This window comes from Microchirus variegatus (genome assembly GCF_963457635.1).
Source record: "Microchirus variegatus genome assembly, chromosome: 8".
In the NCBI taxonomy this organism is placed as follows: Eukaryota; Metazoa; Chordata; class Actinopteri; order Pleuronectiformes; family Soleidae; genus Microchirus; species Microchirus variegatus.
Window position 1 is genome coordinate 28,853,867 of NC_139809.1, and position 26,504 is coordinate 28,880,370.

At 40.8% G+C, this 26,504-nt stretch overlaps 1 protein-coding gene across 1 annotated transcript in view; it reads left to right on the plus strand.

Annotated features, from left to right (window-relative positions):
• Nucleotides 1-3,721: 3,721 nt before the first annotated feature.
• The window catches only part of plekhg7 (pleckstrin homology domain containing, family G (with RhoGef domain) member 7), a 30,332-nt gene continuing 7,549 nt past the window's right edge, over nt 3,722-26,504 (plus strand). The window contains exons 1-11 of the mRNA XM_083893577.1: nt 3,722-3,870; nt 5,588-6,371; nt 9,161-9,183; nt 13,093-13,196; nt 16,231-16,274; nt 16,544-16,645; nt 17,671-17,820; nt 18,021-18,116; nt 20,639-20,737; nt 21,730-21,843; nt 23,917-24,091. Coding sequence (XP_083749703.1) covers nt 5,736-6,371; nt 9,161-9,183; nt 13,093-13,196; nt 16,231-16,274; nt 16,544-16,645; nt 17,671-17,820; nt 18,021-18,116; nt 20,639-20,737; nt 21,730-21,843; nt 23,917-24,091 — 1,543 coding nt within the window. The 5' untranslated portion in view covers nt 3,722-3,870; nt 5,588-5,735. The remainder of the gene's footprint in view (nt 3,871-5,587; nt 6,372-9,160; nt 9,184-13,092; nt 13,197-16,230; nt 16,275-16,543; nt 16,646-17,670; nt 17,821-18,020; nt 18,117-20,638; nt 20,738-21,729; nt 21,844-23,916; nt 24,092-26,504) is intronic.

The following is a 26,504-nucleotide window of genomic DNA, read 5'->3' on the forward strand; positions in this document are numbered from 1 at the left end:
AAATAGTTTTGGATTTCTGACCCCTTGTCATATTTCTACTACCCTCACATCCCACGCAAAGTAACTAAGTAACTTTTACTTAAAGGTGAAGTAAGTAGTTTATAGTGCCATCTAGAGGAGAGGCTGAAATTTACAACAAAGAACTGCTCCTCTGCTCACCCCCTCCCTTCCCTGAGCGCTACAGTATCCTCAGCCGGTCAAATGTCGTCCTCGTCGTCTTTCTCCGTGTCAGCAGATGAGGTTCGTGAGGCGAGGGAGAGGGCGAGCTACCACGGCCGTAGCAGACGAAGCGGAGCGAGTGGAGGCGGGACTTCCGCTACAAGTAAAGAGACGCTTGATTTGTTCTCTCGCGTTTGTCCTTACAGGCTCCCGTAGAAACATGGCGTCTCGCTGCTAACAGTGGCAATGCAACCGCGGCCCGCGAACATGTTATTTTACATGACTTTTTGAAACACTACGAAAATGAAACAAAAACTATTATACAGCGACTAGACAATGCAGGAGCACATAATAAAAAAGTGGATTTTGGGTTATATAAACCCATAAATACTACACAGTGTCCCTTTAAAGTACATTTCAAAGGAACTATTTTTTCTTCCACTTGAGGACATTTCCAGATTACTTTTACTTCTACTTGAGTAATTTTTCATCAAAGTATTGGTACTTTTACTTGAGTACAATATTTTAGTACTTTTTCCACCAGCTCAGCTAATTCTGCTATTTTTTTGCGCAGCAATGAACATTGCAATTTAATTTAAAAGAAATGTATACATTATTGCGATGGACTAATATTTTCCATTTCTAGTGTATATATAGTCGAATATATTGTATGTATGTATATGTATATAATCCTCATTTATTGCAGTTCAGGCTGTCTTTGTGATGTGTATATAGCTTTTGCCAATAAGTATATTTCAGATTTAGATGTACCCAGAAGCACAACAAAGCACAATCATGTTCAAGGTCTCTTTAAAGTCTCTGGTCTGACACACCTCATAAATAAATTAAAAAAAAGGCTAAGCTAAATGGAGGTTGATACATATGAACTCAATTCATTTCATAATAAAAGCTCTGATTCATCCCAAAAATGTGACAGTAGCCAGCAGCAGGTACGTCTACATGCGGTGGCAGAAATATCACATTTTAGCTATGACTATGATAAATGTGCTCCTTTACTTTTAGACACAGCTTTGGCCAGAATAATCCCTGAAACACCAACAAGGGCTTGTCAAAAATTGACTGACTTCAGCAATATGTGATGTGTAACTGTAACCAGTATGGTCAGTGGTCAGCATTAATAAATGTATGGTATGTTCCAAAGCAAAACAAATGTGTTTAAACGGGGTGGTTGGTCTATTTAATATTGAAGTACTCAGTGGATCACGGCAGCGTAACTCAGGGATGGTTCAGGTTCACCTGATCCAGCTCTCACTGTGTGATTTATCAAAGCATGGGCTGAAAGTGTGGGTCGTGTGAAAAAAAAAAAAAAAAAAGGCAGAGAAACTGCAGCCAAAATGCTCACTTCTGTTACAGAGAACGTCGTCCTGGCAGCCGTGTTTTACAGCAGCTGGCATCTGTAACACTGCACTGCTGCCTTCTTCTGGATTTAATCATCCAGTATTTTCTTCTGTTTCCTCTCCATCTTCTCTCAGCATGTGTCTCCAGAGCTTCGATGAGAAGTCAGATAGCAAAAAGGAACATTCGTACGTCTCTGTTGTGAAAACTTAACTCACGCTCAATACGTAATTTGTGAGAACAAACAGATTAAAATAAAATAAACAAATGGTTGGTAAAATATTCTCCTACAGTCGAGGACTGGATCAAAGTGGTTCAGGATATTTTTTATAATGGAGACGCTAACATTCAGTCTCAGGCTTGAACAAGATACATTTGGGAGATACTGGAAAACCTGGGTTAACTTTATGACAATTTTAGGACAAGATAATGTGCTAAATCTTTTACTTTTATTTATTTTTTTATTTTTTATTTTTTTTCAGAGTTACACATGCATACAGTAAATGATCTTACATATTCTGTAACTTGCCATATGTGTTGATTTTGCCATTGCGGTTATTATAATCCAATTATAAGGTGCAGTCTGCAGGTAAAAGGATGAATGATGAATGAGAACAGATTCATTTGGAGCAGACGTGTTTTTTCATTTTACATCCGTTATTAGTACCACCTCCTTTTTCATTCATAAATCGTATAGGAGAAAGGTGATGGGAAGGAGTGTGGGTGATTTTGCAATGATGGTGAACAGGTTTCTTTTTAATTTTATTTTTATTTTTTTTACTCTTGAAGGATGGCATGTACACACATTTGAGAGTTGCATGTATGGCTTTTTTTCTTTAAACAATAAAAAGTTTAATAACAAAAAAATCAAATAAACATGTGATCTGGGTCAATATTATTTGAAATAATATTTTGTTTGGCTTCCACTCCACAATGTCAGAGTAATAACATACCTATACTACATAACTAAATTGTATAATTTAGCCTAATACATTATTTGGGATTTATATAGGCCTTAAATGTAACCCTACTGAATTACACACCAGAGGTCGCTGTTGGACACACATAACTCCAAATGTCCACACACGCGTGTTCCCATTATCTGTCCAATGTCGCCCTCTAGCGGTGACGACAGGTGACGTGGCTGCTGCAGGTTTGTCTCACTGTGTTGAATACAAACACAGTGCAGCACAGACGGTTATTTACACGTCACACAGGGACTGGTTCCAGTCCTCAGGCCATAGAAACACACTGTGAGACACACTGACACATATTTAAACCACAGGTGACTTTTCGTGCTGTTTAACCTTTTCATTTTTGGCAAATGAAGAATATTTGCACAGTATACTGTAGTAGATATATTCTGGGGTAAATGTGAGGCACTACTTTTTATTAGTCTTATTCTTTACTGCTATATTGTGTATTACAGTATATATTATATGCTTTACTACTTGCCATATTTCACAAACAAATGTATGATAAATAAATGAATAAAGAATACAACAGAGCTCACGAGGAAAAGAATAACGTTATTTCCAAAGAATAAACAAACTCCAGAGTAGCTCAATAGCTTTGATATGCCATAAGACAATCCATCTCAAATTGGGGGGTGAGATGTTGATGTGAGAACTATTATTATTAAACGTATATTCTTATAATGGATAATAGAACAACAACAACAATAATAATAATAATAATAATAATAATAATAAAAAGTGACAATGTGTACACTAATGTATATTTAGTACACACAAAAAAGATCATTATCACGTGGTTGTGAATCACTAACAATTCCCTACTTATTGCATTTGACTCGGTACAAACCATTTAATATAGGTCAAGTAATGAGTAACTAGCATGATTAGTTAATGATTATTTAATGACCACGTGTCGGTTTTGCCTTTCCCTCATTGGACAGTTATATGGACAATTAAAACTGAGACAATGCCGTGTGTGTGTGTGTGTGTGTGTGTGTGTGTGTGATAGAGGGAGAGAAAGAGAGAGAGAGAGAGAGAGAGAGAGAGAGAGAGAGAGAGTCACTCGCACCTTCATCCAGCATGCGCGAGACTCCACTCCCTGTGTTTCGCGGTCACCTGTTACACTGTAGCGTTAACCCGAGTTTTAGTCGCTTATTTAAACGAGTTTGGAGCGAAACTTTATTACTTTGTCCCTCTCTCTCTCTGTGTGTGTGTGTGTGTGTGTGTGTGTGTTTGTGTGTGTGTGTGTGTGTGTGTGTGTGTGTGTGTGTGTGTGTGTGTGTGTGTGTGTGTGTGTGTGTGTCACTGAGCCTCAACGCTCCCGGTCACACTTCTCCGACAAGAAGCGGCTCGTGCGGGTCGTCGTGCGGTGGTTAATGTAAGTAAACAAGACTTTTTTTTTCGTTTTTTTTTTACATTTGAATGAGCGTGTGTGTGTGTGTGTGTGTGTGTGTGTGTGTGTGTGTGTGTGTGTGTGTGTGTGTGTGTTGTCGTTGTAAACTTCAGGATTAGCTCGTGTCTTCCATCATCTTTGCTGTTGTGTCGTGAATGTGCGCAGCCAACACTGAATTAAAACTCACATGGAGGGAAAAGAGGAATAAACGTGTAGTAGTAGTAGTAGTAATAGTAGTAGTAATAGTAACAGTAGTAGTAGTAGTAGTAGTAGTAGCTGTCTGAAGAGGACTAGCAAACCAACAGTAGGGCTGCATCCACCGATTGTGTTGACCATAACGTCACAGTAAGTGTATCATTTAGAGCTGAAGCGATTAATCGATTATTAATCGATAACTAAATTAATCGCCAACTATTTTGATAATCGATTAATCGGTTCGAAGCTTTTTTTTTCATGATTAAAACAATATTTCTGATCGTTTTAGCTTCTTAAATGTGAATATTTTCTTGGTTTCTTTGCTCCACATAAACAAAGAAATCATCATCATACTGAATCATTTTGGTTTGTGGACAAAAACGAAGACGTTCAAGAACATCGTAATTTCCAGGTTTGACGAACACCGATTAACGTTTTTTTTACATTTTCTGACATTTTATGGACCAAACATTCATGGATTAATCGGTTGCGAAAACAATCGTTAGTTGCAGCTCTAGTGTAATTGTCAGTCCGTGTTTTTGTGTCCTCCAGTACGGTGGCCCAGAGGTGTCAGGACAAATACAAAAGCCACAACACAAATGCAAAAGCCACAACACAAATACAAAAGCCACAACACAAATACAAAAGCCACAACACAAATGCAAAAGCCACAACGGAAGTGACCCACAACGGAAGTGAACGGCTTTTGTATTTGTGTTGTGGCCTTTGTATTTGTGTTGTGGCTTTTGCATTCGTGTTGTGGCTTTTGCATTTGTGTTGTGGCTTTTGTATTTGTGTTGTGGCTTTTGCATTCGTGTTGTGGCTTTTGCAATTTGTGTTGTGGCTTTTGTATTTGTGTTGTGGCTTTTGCATTCGTGTTGTGGCTTTTGCATTCGTGTTGTGGCTTTTGCATTTGTGTTGTGGCTTTTGCATTCGTGTTGTGGCTTTTGCATTTGTCCTGACACCTCTGGGCCACCGTACTCCAGTAAAGCAAACAATTGGCACAGTTTAGTAGAGTTTAATATTTAATAACTTTAATCACTGATTTATGCAGCAGTCAGTTAATGACTGTAAATAACAGTAGATTTGGGCTAAAGACAGTTTGTCTTTGTGTCAGATATAGAAATTGTGATAATATAAGTGAGATAATGTAGTTTGTGGTAGATTTAAAATGTTTCAAATGAAATTGCAGCCTTTTGCTAATTGCATTGTTTAAAATTTTGCGATTTTATCTGGGAAAACTATTAATTATTGAGTCAGAGACAGAAGAGCGAGAACATGTTTGACACCACACTGTTGTTGACAGTACGTTACACAGGGTTAGTCATTGTTCACCCACTGACCACACACGTGTGAATGAATGCACTTTTACACTGTAAGTCTGCTTTGCCAAATGACCGTTTTCACCCCGATCAAATCCCCTTTCAGGAGATTATGGGCTGAGTCTGTGCCCAGTCTGCTTTATTTTCTGTATCGACACATTTCTGCTTTTTTTTCTCTCTTACAGGCTCGAGAAGCGAACGGTGTGAAAAGTGTTGGAATGCGACAGGATTATCATCTGACCTTAACTCAGAGGAGGTGAACCAACCAGACCGTAGATTACACTCTCTTTTTTACCCCTGATCTTTTGCTACTACAATGCCTTTGAGGTTACCATGTCTACGCTGAACCGCATCATTCTGACGGACAAAGGCGAAGACGTCGACAAGAAACTGGACTGGAGTTACATCGAATGGGCTGAAAATGAAGTCGTCGCCACAGGTGTGGCACACGCACAGACACAAACAACCCGGAGACCCGTCGAGCACAAGGAGACTCAGACCACCAACCCAGTATTAATGCACATAGACCTGATACGGACTCACTCCAAGCCGAGACACTCGTCTCTGGCGGATGGCGACAGTTTGCCAGCACCTTTATTCCAGTTTGACCGTCAGGCCCCCGCCCGCATCTCCACATCTCCCACTCTGAGGAGGATGAGGAGCACCAGGCGTCCACTGATGGAGCCTGTGGACCAGTTGATGACGGGGAGCACGCAGGAGGAGCCTTACCCGTCCTCCGCGAGCGCCGCGTCCCTGTTACGCAGAGCCATATCTCCGCTCGCAGAAAACCCTCCCTTTGACGGAGAGATCTGTCACCATCATCAGTCTGTGTCGTCGTGCGGCCGACAGAGAACCAGATCGCATAGATCAAAGACGTTTGAGAACGGTACCATTTTCCCGAGGCAAGAATGTTGCAGCGATCATCCGATTCTGACGGAAGAGTTTGGATTTCCTGATGGGGAAGTGCAGGTGAGCTGTTACTTGTGGAGTATAATAAAGACGGCCGTAGTTCAGCATAGGGACGGCACTTTTTTCGTGTGTCTGATAACGATATTACAACCTTGAATTACGAGGGAACAAGGGCCTTTCTGCAAGGAGTTTGCATGTTCTCCCCGTGTGTGCGTGGGTTTTCTATGGGTTCTCCGGCTTCCTCCCACAGTCCAAAAACATGCGATATGGGGATTAGGCATGGATGTATTATATTCCTATGAAGCTGCTCACCCAACGCATATGCCAAAAAAGTGTTTGACTTCCGCGTTTATTTCCAGGTTATGGGGCCCACTGAGCAGGCGCAGTAGTGTCGCTACCATATAAAGATCTATAAAAGCCCGTGTCCATGTCTCGAGGTGTCCTGTGGACACTTTTACAGGCGTCTCTTTTACTATTGCGGTCAATGGGAAAATTGCTTTTGGGCGCCGTGCGGTTTTCTGTTGCAGTACCCACAGTGGCCACCATGTAAAAATTGTCTTCAAGGCAGAGGGGGGCGGCGCTCTATCCAGTTCATATTATACATCCATGGGCTCAGGTTAATTGGTCACTCTAAGTTGACCGTAGGTGTGAGAGTGTGAGTGAATGGTTGTTTGTCTCTATATGTGGCCCTGTGATGGACTGGCTTCCCTTTTCTAACCCAAAGGCTATGTCCAATTTTTATACATAGCATAAGCATTTACTATATATTATATTTACAGATAATGGATCGTGTTTCTCATAACGATCCAGTGATTTTGCCTAGTATCAGACCAATATGTCAAGGTAAGACCACAAGTCATGTGCTGTGACTGAAATGGTTACACATTCCTTCCGTTCCTTGTGGAATCTTTCGCTCCCTCATTCCGCGTTGCCTCCTGCGGTGGTCACTCACAATGCAGGCTTTTGACAGCAAATGAATCAGCAGTTACATGCACTGACAGCTCAGGCCAAGCCCACTGCCTGGAGAACCCTGGGAAGTGCTCTCCTCAGGCCCCCATTCACCACAGTCAGCAGTCACCCAATAATAGAGGGGTCAGTGAGCGATGGGGAAAGATAATGGGGAGATCTATTCATCGACTCACCGCATTCAAGCCAGCACATTCTCTATAGAGTGCTGACATTCTCCTCAGATATCAGAGGCTTTTGATTCCAAGCGGCCACTTAAAACAAGGATTGAAATGTGAATGTCTTTGAAAATGATATAGTGGTGTTGTTGGCAAGAGGAGGTCCTTTCACTCTGTCTATTATATACCCTCTATATACAATGCTGAGTGTACAGTAAAACACCTCTAGTCAGTGATTTAACTAGTATAATTAGAGTTGTTATTTACGGAAGCGTATTGCATTCACTTGAAAAAAAAAAACTCCTGTTTTTAATTAATTTTCGGTTTGTTTTTTTGAATAATTTTTTTTCTGTTTTTCTGTCTCATTTTTTTCTGTTTTTCGTGCAAATTTTTTCCCCTTGTTTTTCGGAGTAATTTTTTTCTGTTTTTCGTGCAAATTTTTATTCCCCTGTTTTTCAGAGTAATTTTTTTCAGAATTATCGAGAACTCTTGCTATGGCACACACGCCGCCGAAGGTGATTCCGGCGCCTCAGCTGCACACCGTGTGCATCCAATATTTTCAGCAGTCTCCTGATCGTCTCTTGAGTCACCACGTAGCCAGCCTGAATGCATTTCAAATGCATAATCTTGCATCCATGGTGCATGCCATATCTGTCCAACTGATCCTGGAGAAAGATTTACTCCAAAAAACAGAGGGGAAAAAAATTTGCACGAAAAACAGAAAAATAATTACTCAAACAATCAAACCGAAAAATTAATTACTGAGAAAGAGTTTTTTTTTTTTTTTCAAGTGAATGCAATACACTTCCGTAGTTATTGGAGTGTTAAAATAATATAGATTTATCTGATTAAAGGTGGTGAGCATTACTTTAAAAATATAATCAAATACCAGTTACAGTTAATCTGGAGCTGGATGATTTGGGGAAAATATCTAACTGTAATTCTCCTGCCAAATATTGCAACTGACATTACATTTGCAATCTAAAGTTTTTAGAAGTCCAATGTCAGTTCAGTATTTACCATCTAATTAAAAACATTACTCCATGACTGACGCCATTAAAATTGTTAGCCACTGTAATGCAAAAAAATCCAGCCATTGTCTACGTCTTTATCCTCCACATGAGGGTCACGGGTCACTGGAGCCAATCCCAGCTGACACAAGGTGAAAGGCGGGGTTTCACAGGCCCATCACACAGAGACAAACAGCCATTCACTCGCACATTCACACCTACAGGACATTTAGAGTGTCCAATTAACCTCTGCATGTTTGTTAGACTGTGGGAGCAAACAGGAGAACTCCATATATGTTATATATAATAAGTATAATAACCTTTAATTGACTTCTGTGCTGCTGCAGAATACACACAATCAGGTCTGATGGTGTTGCATAGGGATGGAAATCGGTCACTGGATCGTATATCAGACAGATAAAAATCTAAAATCCAGTTCAAAAATCCTTCACTATGCACAGGCTGTTTCAGCTGAGTCATGTTTAGGCTGTTTATTGCTTCTTTTTGGTCTAAAATGACTGTATCTGACTAATATCGGTGTCGGTAGACACTGCAGTTCGTGATATACGTAGAATAATAACATCATAACCACTGGATTGACTTGCTCCAGGAGCGGTGCTGTAATTCACTGAACAGTGATGTATTATAATCCGTGGTGTGGTTACAGTGTTACAAGTTTTCCATTGACTGATGCAGTGTTTTCATCTCTCTGCAGGAAAAAGACGACTGCTACACTAGGTAAGTGTACCTTTGGACTGATTTGCATGTTGTCTGTAAAATGAGCCGATGACTGTGAACATGTTTGCATAACGTGACTGTGGCTGGTGCTTCCTGTATCTGATAAGCACCACTGAAATGCTCACATTTGTATTTTTTTTACCACCTGTTTGGGAAAAAAGTATCAGTCAAAATAATTTCACTAAACACAAAGATCAGCAGTGTAACGTGTCATCTTGGGCATAGTGTGCCTCTGGACACCCGAGGAGCCCCATTGTGCATTCATCGTCATTCATGCCTTTGTTAATGAAGCATAAACATGGTGTGTTAAGTTTTGAGAGTCCCATGGTTATGTACATGCTAGACAAACTCTCATTAAGGGTGTTTTCTCATACTGCCAGCCATACCCCGCCTAATGGGCTGCCTGGGCTCTTCCCTTCGCTGGATAATTAGGCAGCTATTGTCCCAGTAATTACATCCTGGCACTGTGGCTCTTACAGTGACCAGGTCCTGTGAGCCACTGGTTAGAAGAGTTTTGTTTTTGAGCATCATTATTTCTCTTCTTATGCAGGAACAAAGCACCCGTTTTTTTGTTTTTTTTTACAAGTGCTCTCCGTAACAGAGAAAGCTTTCTGAAGGACCACAAAGGCAACAGGATTGTTATTGTGAAGATGCTGCGGGATTGAACTTGCAAGGAAGCACTGACCTGGTTTAGACGAGTACCTCTCTCATACCCCATTCCCATCAGTCAATAAAACAGCTTAAACCTCGGTTTAAATGGGTTTTTGACCACCAGTGTGTCAGAATCATTCATACAAACATAGTCCAGAGGTCCTTGAAATACTTAAAGGGCCCATATTGTGCAGAATCAACTTTTTAATCATTTAAGTACTGATATTTGTTTGTTGACATGTTTTAGTGGTTCCACTTAGTGTAAGTATAGGCGATAAAACATGCGATGTGTAAACCTCCCTCGGAACGACGACATAGCAAGCATTTCACCGTGAATGTTGGCACCCCGCCAGGCAGAGTACTTCACAACTCCACCGTGGCTCCTCCTTGTCCCTGTGAAATATGTGAGTGCAGGCGAGGGAGGAAGAGTGGCTGCACAGCGGAGCACAGTGTTTTACACAAACTTCCAGCTTCAGAGGATTTGTGTGTCCAGTGGATATATTTTATTTATGAAAAAAATGTTCACAAGCTTCACAAGCCCTTTGTTGTTGATCGTGTATGTAAATTCCTATGCTAGAAAAACACCTTGAACGCACCAGTTACGTGCCTGCAGTTAGCGAGTGACATGTGTGGATCAATAATATGAAGAGCATGCGTTTGAAAGCACTGCAGAAAGATGTAGATGTTGTCCTACATTTCTTCTCAACCAAAGGCTTCCTTTCTGTCGTGTTTCCACGTTCTCTCCTCATTATTGATCCACACACGTCACTTGCAGCCACAGTAACACTGGTGCAATCAAGGTCTTTTTCTAGCATAGGAATTTACTATAGGAAACGTGCGTTACTCGTTTTTCTTCGATTTTAATTTGGAAGAAAAAGTCAAGGTCCTTGAAAGGTTTTGAAAATGATGTACGTAGACTGGGCCTATATAGAAGAAACGGGGAGTTGTAATTACTAGTGGTGTTATGGACACTGCCCACTGGCAGAACAATGAGAGCAAATGGCGACGTGATGCCTGGGAAAATGCAAATTCTAAGATCTCGGTCTCACTAAAGAAAGACGACTTCCCTAGGACAATAAAAGTGCCCTCCCATCTTAAGCTGTGTCGGCACATTGAATTCGAGGGTATTGGTCCTGGAAAGTCCTTGAATATTATTATCAAGCAATGTGTGGGAACCCTGATAGTCTCCCCCAATTGGGAGACTTCCAACACCCTGGCAGCATCAGAGCACTACATTGGCTTTTGCATACCAAGAAGGATGTTGTTTATCTTTGTTTATGTGCCAAATGCTGATTTGTCCATTTGGGCTACTGTAGAAACATGGCTGCACAAGCTATAAAGCAATGCCCGTAAAGTATGACAAATAAAAAGTTAATTAAAAGGCTGCGAAAAAAAACAATTTGAATATTCATGCAAACATAACTGATACAAACATTTAAATTTCTGCCAATAAATCCACCTACATGTTACATACTGGTCCTTTACTTCGATTTCTGTTTCATTTTGGCTCCGAACGGCATTTAGTGTGAATTCCAGTGCAACTACATCACGCATCATCATCTTCCAGCTGTTAGCATATAAATACCCTTGAAATATTATAGTGATAGTAATATGTTCTTTCAACTTGTCTTAATAATAAGTCTTATAAATAATTTTAGTAAGTCTTATAAAATTACTTACTAAAATGTCTGGCAATCTTTCTGTTCAGGTCACCATGTACAGTTAGGTCCATACATATTTGGACATCGACACAGTTGAAGGTGAAGGAATTACAACACTTTCTCCCACTTTTTAGAAGTAATTGGACAAACTAAACAATCATAAATCAGAACCAGAACTTTTACCTGTGTCATTGAAGATGAAATAATGAGGGAATAGCCCACAATTGTCCATGAAATAGCTTTTCAGTCAATTGTCCAATTACTTTTGGTCCCCTAAAAAGTGGGAGGCACATATAGAAAGTGTTGTAATTCCTACACTGTTCACTTGATTTGAATGTAAATGCCCTCAAATTAAAGCTGAAAGTGTGCAGTCAAAGCACATCTTGTTCGTTTCATTTCAAATCCATTGTAGTGGTGCATAGAGCCAAAATAAAGAGAACTGTGTCGATGTCCAAATATTTATGGACCTGAACTGTATTTTACACTGACCTATAACAAACCCACCAGGTTACTGCTGTTCACCAGATAAACTCACACGTGGCCTGTGTGAGAAGTCCTGTGCTGAAATGCAGCAGTTGTATGAAAGGATGTTGTGTGCTTGTAAAAGGATGAGAGGCTTTATTATTCAGTCTGACAAAGGCACTGGCTGACCTTTACCTCGTTCCTCTTACCTGTCATTGTGCTGTGGGTTATTGTGTTGTTTGGTCAATATAAACAGGGATGTTAGCTGTGAAGCCAAACTTCCTTATGATCCCTTTCATGTCCTGATAACTTTAATCAGCCAGACATCGTTTTCATCCACTGTAAAGATGGGTTTCGTAATGAGTTTTCAAACAATAATCTATTGCCATTGTTTTCTCTCCTTTCTGGCTCTTTCCTCTCCCAACTCTACTCTTTAAAAGCAAAGACCCGTCAAACTTGAGAAGGGAAACCGTAGCATGACGGTGCGGGTCACTGACAAGCTGTCAATTGTTGCCCGTGTGCTGAAAGTGAATTTTATCTTTTGGCAAAACCAGCTTGTCCGCTTGCTGTGCTCCTTATTTCTGCTTCAGCTTTTCAAATCCTTTTTATACTCTATACAAAACATGCCCTTCCCTAGGTATTCATCTGCATCCACAATAACATGATTTTATTTCCATGCCATGCTTTGATTTTTTTGAGTTTTTTGTGCTCTGAAACCTTTGTTGTTTGATAGTAATGATCATTTACAAACACTTAACAAAAGTGTCTGTCTGAGCTTTGCCTGGAGCCAAATGGCAGGGCAGTGTCTTTGTAGCTGCAGCTATGCCTTGGTTGCAAACTATGAAAAGGATACCAGCAAACTCTGGTGACACATAACACTTATCCTTATTCATTTCTGCCACTCGTGTTAATCACCAATTTGCCGCACAATGCAGATGGTATTTCAGTGGCATTTCAGCCACGTAACATGGCGAAAGAAATGTTTGCAGCTGCGCCTGTTCCATTTGTGCTGTATTACAACAGCAATAGCAGAATTATGGCCCTTGGAAAAGTGAATCTCTGATGCTGGGTTTTTGGTCTTTTGGGTTTTTGGCGCCAAATGAAGACTTTCACCCGTCTGCTTCTCTTGCTTCAGGCTACAGGAAAGAAGACGGAGTTCTGTGGTCGTCAGTTTGCCAGGATTGGACGTTTCACCTGGGGACTTGTTTGTATCTAATGGAGCAGCTGGAATATTAAATGGTATAAACTTTTTATTATCCCATGTAAAAAATATATACTATAGCTTTCTGTGATATACCTCAGTTAAAGCTCACATAGATTGGTCCTGTTGCACATATTATATGTTAGTTATGGAGGTCTTCTTACATACATTAACTTGTTTTTATGGTCAAAAACCTCCTAGTTGCTGTAAACGAGCCGATAGAAATCCTCTTTTCTGACGCTGTTCCCCAGCCGCGATATTTCAGACTCAACTCTCACACCCAGAAGACAGACTGTGTTGTGATTGGCCAGTACCCGGAAGTGACATATTCAGCACACCCGCTCTCAGAAGTGCAGCTCCCCCCTCTGGAACGGTGGATGCACTGCTACTCATTATCTGCGGTTCAATGTACACAACCGGATGTGCCCGGACAAGTGCCCGGAGCAGGACGATCTGCTGTTCCGGAGAAATGCTGTTTTTTACGTAACCGGACCGGGTTTTTTCAGAGATCTCGCTGAGCCCGAGATTACAATAAAACACAGCGTTCTCAGCAGTGGCTGAACTGTTTGTTTCGAAACTTCAGGGCTTCGTAAACAAGGTAATGACGCAGATACACACTTAAAAACAGCGTTAATTGGAATTTCCGGTCTAGGTCCGCTTTAAAATAAATACATCTTAAACAGCAACAGCAACATTGTCTACCACTTTATTCTCCACATGAGAGTCAGTCCCATTAGACGCAGAAGGCGTCTCATTGGAAGGCAGGTTCACCCTGGACAGGTCACAGTCCATCACAGCGCTAACACAAATAAACAAACAACTATTCACTCTCGCATTCACACCTATGGGACGTTTAAAGCGTCCAATTAACCTCTGCATGTTAATTGGACGCTTAAAACTTTTAAACTGGTCTGCCTGGAGAAAACCTGCATACACACAGGTGAACATGCTCCTCCTCCTCCTCCCATGTCCTTTTTTGCTGCAAGGCAACAGTGCTAGCCACTCCTCCCCTTTGATAAACTTGGCAAGCATTATTAAAAATGTTTTACTTTATTTTTTTGTTCCTGTTCCACACATGCTTGCCTAATGTTTTTTTTTTCCTCATGTGTTGACTCTTGTCTTTCAAAATGACATGTGTCCACCTGCACTGCATTTTTCCCCAAATGTATTAAAGCGGAACTAGACCGGACATTTCAATTAACGCTGTTTTTTAGTGTGTATCTGCGTCATTACCTTGTTTAAGAAGCCCTGAAGGTTCTAAACAAACAGTTCAGCCATTGCACAGAGAACGCTGTGTTTTATTGTAATCTCGGGCTCAGCGAGAAAAAACCTGGTCCGGTTACGTAAACACCGGTTCTCCTGAACAGCAGATCGTCCTGCTCCGGGCACTAGTCCGGCCACATCCGGTTGCGTACATTGAACCGCAGAAGAAGAATAACTTCAGTTGTGGAGGTGTTTCACGAGCGACAGTGTCTTCTGACTCTGGGTCAAAGTCATAAAAGGGACTGCGGCGGGGAGTCGTGAAGAAGCTATTTTTAAACATTGTTAAAACAATGTTTTGATAATGAGGAGCAGTGCATCCACCGTTCCAGAGGGGGGAGCTGCGCTTCTGAGAGCGGGTGGGCTGAATATGTCACTTCCGGGTATTGGCCAATCACAAGACTCTGTCTTCTGGGTGTGAGAGTTGAGTCTGAAATATCGCGGTTGGGGAACAGCGTCAAAAAAGAGGATTTCTATCGGCTCGTTTACAGCAACTAGGAGGTTTTTGACCATAAAAACAAGTTAATGTATGTAAGTAGACCTCCATAACTCACATATATGTGCAACAGGACCACTCTATGTGACCTTTAAATAGCTCTAATTCTGAGCGGTCTGTCAGTAAATCTAGAAGAAACCTTTCCACAACACTTTATCTAATCAGGAGTCAGAACTCCACAAAGAGGTGGTCCTCTCTGCGTGTGAGGTTAGACTGTTGGTAAATAAATGTCCCTTATTCACCGAATGCGTTTTGCAAGTTGATGTAAGGAGGAGGGCGGGGGATGCATACAGTAACAACAAGTGAGTTGTAACCCGCCCTTAGATGTAACTATGGCAATCCAGGCAGCAGGTGCACAACATAGTGACTATTCATTATGGGGAAAACAGCTGTAAAGAGTTCAGTGATAATGATGTTTTGTATAAACACATAAGCCTGTTGTGAGTCTGTAGTGATGCCACTTTCATCACAAACTTCGTAGAAACTGTCAGTTGTTGGGCAGTCGAGCAAATCACCCTCTTTATAATGAAAGTATGTATTTTCCGTTACGAAAATCTTGAATATAAATGCACTCATTTAAATTTAAAGGTGCCATATGTAAGAATGTGGCCAAAAACAGTTACTACATTAAAATTCAAAAAACCAGGTCTTTTAGGTTTCTTTTTCTGACGTAACTGGCAACCCATGGTTGCTCGGCAGCTGAGACTCTACTGAATGCAATGATTGGTAGATGGCGGTATGTGGCGCCACATGCCAAAAACATGATTTCAAAACATAAACATGATTTGCAGTCTGCAAAATATCTTTTTTTTAATGCAAATATTTTCTCTGTACTGCTGTTGTTGGTGAGTTCAGTTTGTTATATGAACATTATTCCTGAGTCTCTGTGACATATTAGGAGGATTTTATGGCCAGTTGCTTTAGATTTATTACATAATGCACCTTTAAAACATGTTTTCAAATATTTTTGATCCTATAGCACTTTTATATCTTTTAAAAGTGTAAGTTGAAAACATCCATGCTTGACTTTTAGGCTCAGATAAATGGGAGTTGGCTTTCAACAGTCTCTGGCTTCAGAATTAAAAGTTTGAACCACCAAATACATCAAAGAATTTGCAGTATCATTGTGTCAATCTGTGATTCTGATCGGCAACAAAGGCAACACATGGACAGCTTATACACTGTTTGTGTTCTTATTTTGTGTTTCAAAAATAACTGAATTACTTCCTTGTCAAGCACAGTTACACAGTTTTGTTTGTTTTCAAAACTTGCTCTCGCACCTTTGTTATTAATCGGCATTATATGTTTGATTTCAGCAGATAACAAGAAGACAAAGTGGCCTTTTTCTCGGCGAAACACGGTAGGTTTGCTGGTTCTTTTCCGTTAGAGGAGGATGTTGTGTGATTTTGTAATGCACTTTGTTCTCGCAGGGAGAGCAGTTGGTGTGGACATTGTTCTCTGACCCACTTCTCAACGCAGATTAATGTGGTTCCTCTTATCCCTTTTGGCCCTTTTGTAATCGGTCAACACTTGAATTGCAGAACTTCGGCCAAATCCCCTTATTGAGAATGTGACATCCATTTTTCAAATCAGCCAATGTCATTATGCATATTTTCTTTGGTCTTTCAGACTAAAGGGAAGTCGCGGATGGGCACAGTGTCAGATATTGAAAAATATCTGTCAACAGCACAGATTCAAGACTGGAGGAACAATGAACTTCAGAAGTACAAGGTGAGAAAAGACTTCTGTCAACAGTGAAAGCCCTTAAGCATCCCTACAGTTTCTTATGTAAATCTCCATGTTGGTTCAATCTACAGAGTGGAGTTTGAACAAATACCTTAAGATATCCAGATTTCCTGTTCAAATAAGTCAGTGTTTAACAAGTGACTCAGAAATAACAGGACGGCTGTCAGAGGGACGATGTGCAAAAACTAGAATTTCTAGGGAGGGTTTGAGTTTATCAGGATGGTCATCAATGCAAATACCAATATACTTATGCTGTCAAAATGGACAGGATATTGTCATTGCCACTATTTTTTTGACACGTTTTGCGATGAAGATTTTCTCAAGACTCTGTGAGGTCAATTTCTGGCTTCATTACGGTCTTTACGAGGGAGGAAAAAAAGCGTCAATGTTCCTGTCAAACTGTCACAACGCCCTTTTAATGACATTTTACATTACAGATATCATTTTGTCAGATTGAAATTGTGACAGAGCCACTCCCTTAACCTCATTTCTCGATTGAAATAAATGCAGCAACACACATCTGCTGTCGGTTTTACGACAAAAAAAAAGATCTGGAACTCTGTCCCGATTGATCTGAGACAAATCCTGTCCCAAGTTACTTTTAAATCACAAATTAAAACCTTGTTTTTTATTAAAGCTTATGGGAGTATTTGACAGAACGCATTTACAATCTAAACTGGTCCTGCTCTTCTGGTTCAAGACCATACAACAGATAAAAGTGAAGGTTAAAACCGATTCAATAAAACAAATCAATTAAATACAAGCACTGGTGTCAACTGCTTGTTTTGTTTTAAATATTTGTTTAATTTACTCCAATCAGTTTAAATACTCTCAATTATAATCAACATATTTAAAAACTTCATATATCCTTTAAAGTAAACTATATTCAGCAAAGAATATGTGCACTTAATGTGTGATTAATTGTGAGTTAACTCTGGACAATGCGCCATGGGATGTGAAATATTTGAATGGATTGTGAGGCCCCGTCACATGTTTGTTTTTGTGTCCAGGACTTCTCTCTGGCAGAGTTCCTGCAGGACCAGTCTTCCCAGGTGAGCACCTCCTCCGATCCACAGGGCTTCAAGACACACGAGGCCATCTGGGAGCTCTTCACCAGTGAGTGTGTCTACTTCCTGGATCAGCTCATGGTTCTCAAAGAGGTGACTCAAAATACACACACTCACACGCACACATGTAAACAAATAGACCAAAACCCCAAGTGAAAGCCAACACCCTCTGCTTTGTGTCACTGAGGTTCACGTAAAAAGTCCTTCTAGGCTTTTTCTTTTCTTCACAGCAGTGGGTTAAGAAATGCGATGCTGGCACACAACAGATGGCTGACTTCTTTTGTTGCTCTCAGGTGTTTTTGGCTACGCTCACAAACCTGCAGATAAGGAACTCCCTGACTGACGTTGAGACCTGGAGGTTGTTTGCAAACCTCAATGAGCTTTGTCTGGTGAGACACACAAGTTTCTAATCAGAAACACGAGCCCTGTCATTTATTGACCTAATGTCCCATGTGTATAAATTAAGGGGGACCATATCTATGTTCCCTGGGTCCTATGTTCCCCGGGTCCTATGATAGGACCCTTTCTCTAAAAAAGGGTCCTATGTTCCCCGCTTTCACCCAAAAGGACCCGGGGAACATAGGACCCTAACCCTTACCCTAACCCCAACCTGAACCCCAACCCTTACCCTAACCCTAACCCTAACCCTAACCCTAACCCTAACCCTTACCCTAACCCTAACCATAACCATAACCATAACCATAACCCTTTACCCTGGAGCTCCACACCCAGGCTTCCACAAAGTGGGGAACTTCGGACTCTTTTTATAAAAAAAGGTCCGATGCTCCCCGATCGGGGAACATAGGACCCGAGGAACATAGGGATAGGGATACCTTAGCTAGCTGTACTACCTCTACCTCTAGCTAGGGATAGCTTAGCTAGCTGTACTACCTCTACCGCTTAGCTGGAACATGGTGAACCTGTCACTTCCAGTCCTGACTTGAGAGTTTTGATGTAAATGGAACGCAGCACTTTTACCACTTAGCCCTACCCCTCCATTTTGTGTGTTTGTGTGTAGGTGTAGGGTGTTCTGATACTCAATAGATTGTTAGGGTCGAAGTGTTAGAGCTAACTAGCCTCGAAAAGGAGATTTTTCAGGAGAACACATTCCCAGATTAGCCGAGTCCAAAGAAATGAATGCTGCCTTCATTAACTTAACATTGTCTATCATTTTGTGTTGCTATTCGAACCACAACAAAACATAAACTGGTCCACAAGTATTCCCAGGTGTTGAAGACATGTTCTGACATGTCTCTGTTTAATAACACCTGTAGTCCAAGGTGGAGAAATAGCAACAGCTGTCAATGGTGTTTTTGTTTATCTTTTGTTTACTTGTTTGTTTGACAACAGCGTCTTGAATCTTCAGTAAAAACACGGTCTGCTTACGTGTCGACATCACATATTTGAAGAGGTGTCCCATTTCGTCAGGGTGGATTTTTAACCTGCTCGTAACCTGAGCTCCGAGGGGAGGCCTGGGTAAAACAGAGAAATGGGATTTTGGGCCTTTTTGTAAGACAGATGAAAGATTTAAAGGAAGGTCATGTATGTTTGTAAACAGACCGAGCTGTGTGTGCGTTTGATTATTTGAACATTTTTATGTCATGTTGTCAACAACATACATTCTTATTGGTTACAGAAGCTATTATTAGTGTGCGGAAAATATGGTGTCAAAAGGCCTTTAGTTATGCTGCGTTCCAGAGCCCATCCAAACAAATGGGATGTGGGACTTATCCTACCTGAATTGTACTAGCTCCTACTTCAAAGCGTTCCAGCAATTTAAGTCGAATGTTAGAAAACAGTGACGAACGCTGCGCTTTAGATTTATGTTTGAAGAGGCATTTTGACTGTCAGCAATTCAGTCTACTTACATACACAAGCGAGCCGTACATGTAAAAGCGATACATATCGACATGTAACGTCATGAGTATATTTTTACCGTAGCCCTACATATCTTCACGCTAAAGGATAACAACGACGACATAATTTGACGCCATAACATGAAAAACAAGTTGTGATAAAATCGCGGTGTCTAAAACAAGTCTATACGCAGAAAAGTAAAGTTTATAGCCTATTCATGTGACTACATGGGCGCCGCTATTATTCTCCGACATCATTTTGGTGAAGTCAGGGTGACGTCGGAGAATAATGGCGGCGCCCATGGAGTCACACGAATACGCTATAAACTTTACTTTTCTGTGTGTAGACTTGTTTTAAACACAGCAATTTCATCACAACGTGTTTTCCATGTTATGGCGTGAAATAATGTCGTTGTTGTTATCCATTAGCATGAAGATATGTAGGGCTACGGTAAAAGTATACTCATGACATTACATATCGATATGTAACGCTTTTACATATACGGCTCGCTTGTTTATGTTAGTAGACTGAATTGCTGACAGTCAAAATGCCTCTTCAAACATAAATCTAAAGCGCCGCGATCGTCCATGTTTTCTAACATTCGACTTCAATTGCTGGGACACTTTGAAGTAGGAGCTAGTACAATTCAGGTAGGATAAGTCCCACATCCCATTTGTTTGGATGGGCTCTGGAACGCAGCATATGCCCGTCAGGAACCTACAGTGTACTACGCAGACCACAAAGGATGTTGTCGTCAACGAGTTGACTGTCAGCTTTCCCATAAATAAAAAGTTTAGTTAAACCACATATAAAATCTTTTTTTTAAGGCTATACATACCAAAATAAATATTTTTGAAGCAATTGTAAAATTCTACAAACATACTTATGGGAAATATATCACATCTCTGGACCTTTACTGTACAGTTTTACAGCCATCTGCTGACCTCTGCTCTTCTACATAAGGTTTTTCCATTTCCATTGAAAGTGTGTGAGGTATGTTAAGTGTCTCGTGACTCAGCCTGTGACACTTGACACTGAGTGTTGTCTGCTGCAGGTGAGCTTTGGTTTCCTGAACAACCTCCTCCACGTCATAAAGGACACGTTGGTGATTGCAGAGGGTGGCGGGTCCACCCTGCCAGAGCTGCTGAGCAAGGCAAGTGTGACGAGTGACATGTGAACACACACACACACACACACACACACACACACTGACTGAGACACTTCAAAGTATTTTCTGTAAAGGTGCACTCATAGTGTAATGATGCAGAGATTACAGATTAAACTGGATTGTATTTCAATCAAACTCTTTTCACTTACAGTAATGCTAAATACCAATAACTTATTTATGAATTTGTAGTGTGAATATAAGTCTTATTCATTGGTTTGTGTTGGATTTTTGACAATACTATATGAATGGTTAAATGTTAATTAAGCGGTGCATTCATTAATTTGTTATATGATTTGACTAAATCGTAGTTTAATATGTATTAATGTGCTGTTATCTGCTGTCACAGAAAGTCAATATGAATATTAAAGGTGCCATATGTAAGAATGTGGCCAAAAACGGTTACTGCATTCTAATTCAAAATACCGAGGTCCGAGGCTTTTAGGTATCGTTTTCTAACGTAACTGGCAACCCGTGGTTGCTCGGCAGCTGAGACTCTACTGACTGCAATGATTGGTAGACACATGACACCAAAACATGATTTCAAAACATAAACATGATTTGCAGTCTGCAAAATGTTTTTTTTAATGCAAATATTTTGAATGCACTGTTGTTGTTGGTGAGTTCAGTTTGTTATATGAACATTATTCCTGAGTCTCTGTGACATATTAGGAGGGTTTTATGGCCAGTTGCTTTCGATTTATTACATAATGCACCTTTAAGATATTGTGTGCATTATTTTTAGTGGAAAGAAGAGCTTGATCTTACTTTGTCACTCCTCTACAGTCCTTGTTTAATGTTTTATCCTTGGATAATAAATTATTTATAACTAAAAAGTTAAACAATACAATTTGTGTATGTGTTTTCATTCCGATTGGCATGAGTCTAGAAAAAGAAGTCTAGACTAACAAGTGTTGTGACTCAGCATTCTGCATCGTGTGTGTAAACTGGAACTGTGCACCTCTGCTTTGTGTTGGCAGGCTTTCCAGGAGAGCATATGTCACTGTCTGCAGAAATACTGCCTCAACTACTCCACTGCTCTGCTTTATCTGGACAGCCTGAAGCCCAGAGAGGACTTTAGATCTTACGTGAAGGTACAGGAGGGCAAATGACCTGTGTGTGAGTGTGTGTGTGTGTGTGTGAGTCAGAGTAGTGGCAAGGACACTGTGTACCTTGACAACAAGGAAGGCGACTTTAAGCCAAGTATGAGAGAGGACACACAGCAACGTTATAAACAACAACCGATTCAGTGGCACCACGTTTTTGAGAGAGGAATGTGACCATTTGTCCCTTATGTAACCTTCTGATGTCACACTTATTTACAGTGCTGAGAACAACAATGTGAACCCTGTGGAAACACCTGGTTTTCTGCACTGGTTATTGACAGTGTGCTTGAATTAGTGATGCACAACTAGAGAAAGCACTGGAGCGCAAACCTCTGCCAAGGTTGCTCAGTTTCCCACGGTGTCACAAACCTCCCCTATCTCACGACTTCCTCGGATCACCACAGAAAATCCTTTGCCTAATGCTGCTCATGGATACACAAACTCAGACAGATGTGGTTGTCTATTGAGCACCAGCTTCCACAATGTGTTATATTCTGCTGTATCACCCAGAATGTACTGCATCAGCTGGCAGAGCTCCACCAAGTGTGTGTGTGTTTGTCTGTCTTAACTCAAAAAGACTGAGAGCATATTTGGATGAATATTTCTGTGGATGTAAATTTTGATTTAAGAAATACCAATTCAACTTTAGTGGTGATCTGGATTTTCTTTTTTTTTTTTTTTTTTTTTTAAGGAGACATATTTTGCTAAATCAACTTTTTAAATCATCTTAATACTTAAATTTGAGACACTGATGAGTAGGCAAATTGTGAAAGTGTGTTTTTGTGGTCCGCATCAGTCCAAGTACAGGAGCTAAAACACGTGACGTTGACTTCCGCACTCATTGCTACGTCACAATGAGACATTCCTAGAATTGTTGTCTCGCGGAGCTCCGCTTTGTCCCTAAAAACGCGAGAGTGCAGGCGAGGGCAACGGTATCCGGAAGAGTGGAAGTCCGTAAAGTGTTCTATTCTAGGCTGCACAGTGCAGCACAGAGTTCTACACAAACTTCCAGCCTCAGAGGATTTGCATGTCCAGTGGATACATGTTATATATGACGGCAATGTGCCGGATGGAGTCGGCAAATGATGGCTTTTCCAAATGCTAACTGCTGTTAGCTGCCGGAGCCTCAGTGATGCTAACGTAGTTTCCTGTGTCTCATTTGCATTTAAAGAGACAGGCACTGGAAAACCGAGCGTTGTGAACAGGGCTGGTTTGGCAGAGTGATTGAACTGCTGTGGTGCTACATGCTTATGTCACAGACATGTTCATTAGGACAATCAGGGAACTAGTTTAACTTGGAGAAATAGGGTATAATATGAGTCCTTTAAACAACTGTTAACTTTGTGACATAGGGCAGTATATTGACACCAGTGTGGCATCTTTGGAAGTCAAGTCCAAGCTTATTTCTATGGCACATTCAAAAACAGCTTCAGTTTCAGCAGACTAAAGTGCTGCACGAACAATACAAATAAATGAAATAACCGAAAATAAGTCAAATATATACTGAGATGAAACACGTGTTAAATAAATGCACTTAGAACTAATTAGCTAACAAGGTGCAGGTGCAACAGGAAACTGAAGAGAAAACAGAAACTGACAGGAAGTTAAATACTCAATAAATAGGAAAAGTGATTTGAAAATAAAAGAGGAAGTCCACACTAACGACAAAAGGCTCACACTTTGAGCAAATCTAAGTGTGTGTGTGTTTAAGTTAAAGTTCCTCAAACCTCCTGTAATTAGAATTGTGGTTCAAATATTTGTATTCTAATCGACAGTGAATATTGAAATGATTTTTAATGATTTTTGTGTTGTTAGTTAAAACACTTCAGATTGTGTTTGTGATTTAGACTTTCACGACACAAAGTTATAGAGGCATGTACCTCCTCTCCTGGCTATTGCATTTGTTAAAGATGTGATTGTGTTTTGGCGTTGGGTGTCATTTCTCTTTGCTCTCATTTCACCGCCCATCCCCCAACTCCCCTCTGTCTCAAAAATACACCATGACGAGCTCTTTCACCCCCTCTGACCTCTCACCCTCTTTTCTTTCTCCCCCTCTTTAAGTGGTGTGAGAGGAACGAACACTGCCGGAGGCTGCAGCTGCGCGACCTGTTGGTGGCGCCTTTGCAGAGGCTAACTCGATACCCGCTGCTGTTGCGGAATATCGCAAAGAGATATGAGACGGAGGACGAGACCAGAGGCCTGCAGACTGTGGCCGAGCAAGTGGACAAATCGATATGTGAGCAGCGCACAGCACAGCCTCACCTCAAGTGTGTGAATGTGTTCAATACAAACTGAGGGCTTCTGCAGCAAGTAGGAAAATCCCTTTATGTCCAGACACTGGTGACTGATAAAGAATGATATAGGTGGAGGGTGTGCGAGACAGCAGAGTGAGAGAATTAAGGCATAAAAAAGACAACATAGGGGCAATTCCAATTCCTATCTTAACCCTCAATCTTAACCCTCAAGCTCAACCCTTAATCTTAACTGGCCCTCAAAACCAAGTGTTGAGGGTTATTTTGTCACTTAGAAATGGGACACCCCTTAAATGCAGATACGTCTTCAGACTGTAGGGGGCAGAATAACGCGAAAGCTGCGTCCAGTCTGTCAACTCCAAAAAAGAAGAAGAAGAAGAACACATTGCACATAGCAAACGATTGCGTGTGCGCACCGGCCGGCTATTGACAAAAGATCGTAAAATAAATGTTACGCAACAATGACGTCAGTAATCCATAATATTGGCCTAAACTAAGATAATACAATGGTTTTCATCATTTTTATATCTCTATTAACAAAGAAAATACTTAATTTGTATCGCACTCGCTTTGCTGCTTTCGACGACACATTTCTTATGTGATAACACGCAATGCATTCTGGGTAGCCCCTGCTCCCAAGGGTGGTCTCGGAAAATCTCAACATTGAGGGCGATACAGCCCTTAAACTTGCCCCTCAACTTAATTTTTCTGAGAATCGGGACAGCACTTGCACTAGAGGGAGCGCACATTTTTGAGATTGAGGGTTAAGCAAGGAATTGGAATTGGAAATTTCAATGTTGATGCTTGAGGAGATGAAAACAGGAAGTATGAAACTCACAGAGGTGTTGAAAGTTCTTACATTCTCTACTTAAGTACATAAAATATAAAAAAAAGATGGCAGGTAAAAGTAAACATGATTTTTTTTTTTACTTCATTGATACATGATATTAGTTTAAAGTAGCAGTGTAACTTTTGGTGATGTTGTTCTGCATGTTTGGTTGTCGTGAACAGAAATGAGGGAGCATTCTGGTGTATACTGCAGCAGAGCAGGGTCAGGTTGGACATTTACTGCCGAGTAGTAAAATCTACACATGACACATTCTGTGGGTGCTGTGTTTTCAGTCATACTCCAACCTGACTTCAACCTACTTCACACAGATCACGTCAGCTGACGATGATGAGCGTTTTGATTGTCAGCTGTCATAGAGCTCAGGACTGAAGTCGGCAGGCGCTTTTCACACTCATTTACGATCCTGACGCGATGTTTAACAATCTCTGTCAAACAAAAACACAGCAGCTTGTGTCAAACGGGCTTCGGGTTAGGGTTAGGGTTGGTGTACCTGACGGTTGGAGTACCTGACGGTTTACTCTCTGCACTGCAGCACGTCTCTGCTTGAACACCTGTTTACTCTAAAACTGGACAGGCAGGCTCTGGGAAGTTGCATTGAACCGATAACGAAAAAAAACAAAAAACAAACAGCCCTCAGAAATTATTAATCACACCTGTTTTTCATATCACCTTCGATAAAAGGTGCGGCAGTGCAGCAGAGGTGACGAAGCGCAGCAAAGATTAATGGGCCAATGTTCTCTGGGTGTGGAGAAAAAGCATTTCTTGTAAAAGCGGCGATCGGTAACGGTACGATCACACCCCGTGTTTGGCAAACAGCCATCGTTATACAGGAAAAGACGGATAAAGCAATGTTTTACGAGCTTCATTATCACACTGAAGATTAATTTGTGTCAATCAATATTATAAGAAGTGGTTGTAAATATATACCCAAGTACAGAGCAACTTCATCTTGAAGGCCCAGTGTGTAAGATTATGTGACATCTCATGGTTAGAATATTTTTCCTTTGTGTAGTAATCTTCCTTATCAAAACACACGCTTGTTTTCACTCAGGGTGGTGGCGCAATATGACGCTCTCTGCAAAGCAAGGCACTCGCTTCAAGTACATATAAAACTCTTATTCTAATGCTACAATGGCCAAATTATATACTGAAATATTTAGAGTCCAGTAAGGCCACATTTATTTATAGCAGGGTATTTAGAGAAACAAATATTCCCCCCTCTGTTTTAAAAAATAACATTGCACACAAACCTATGGGCGGCAGTGTATAGGGAGAAGGATAAAGACATGCAAGCAAATCAGAATCCTCAGATTCAACAACAACAAATAACACGATTGATGCTTGAGAACCTGAAACCCCTGTTTCTCCCGGTTGACACAACAACAACAACAACACATAACCGGTGTTTTTAGAAATCTCCACTTTGGCCGGAGTTTTTAGAAATAATCGTTTTCTGTGATAAAAAATTTTTTTTGTGTAAATGAGACGCCAAACAGCATTGGAAATATAAATAAATATCCAGGAGGAAGCTGTAGCACTCAGAGAAA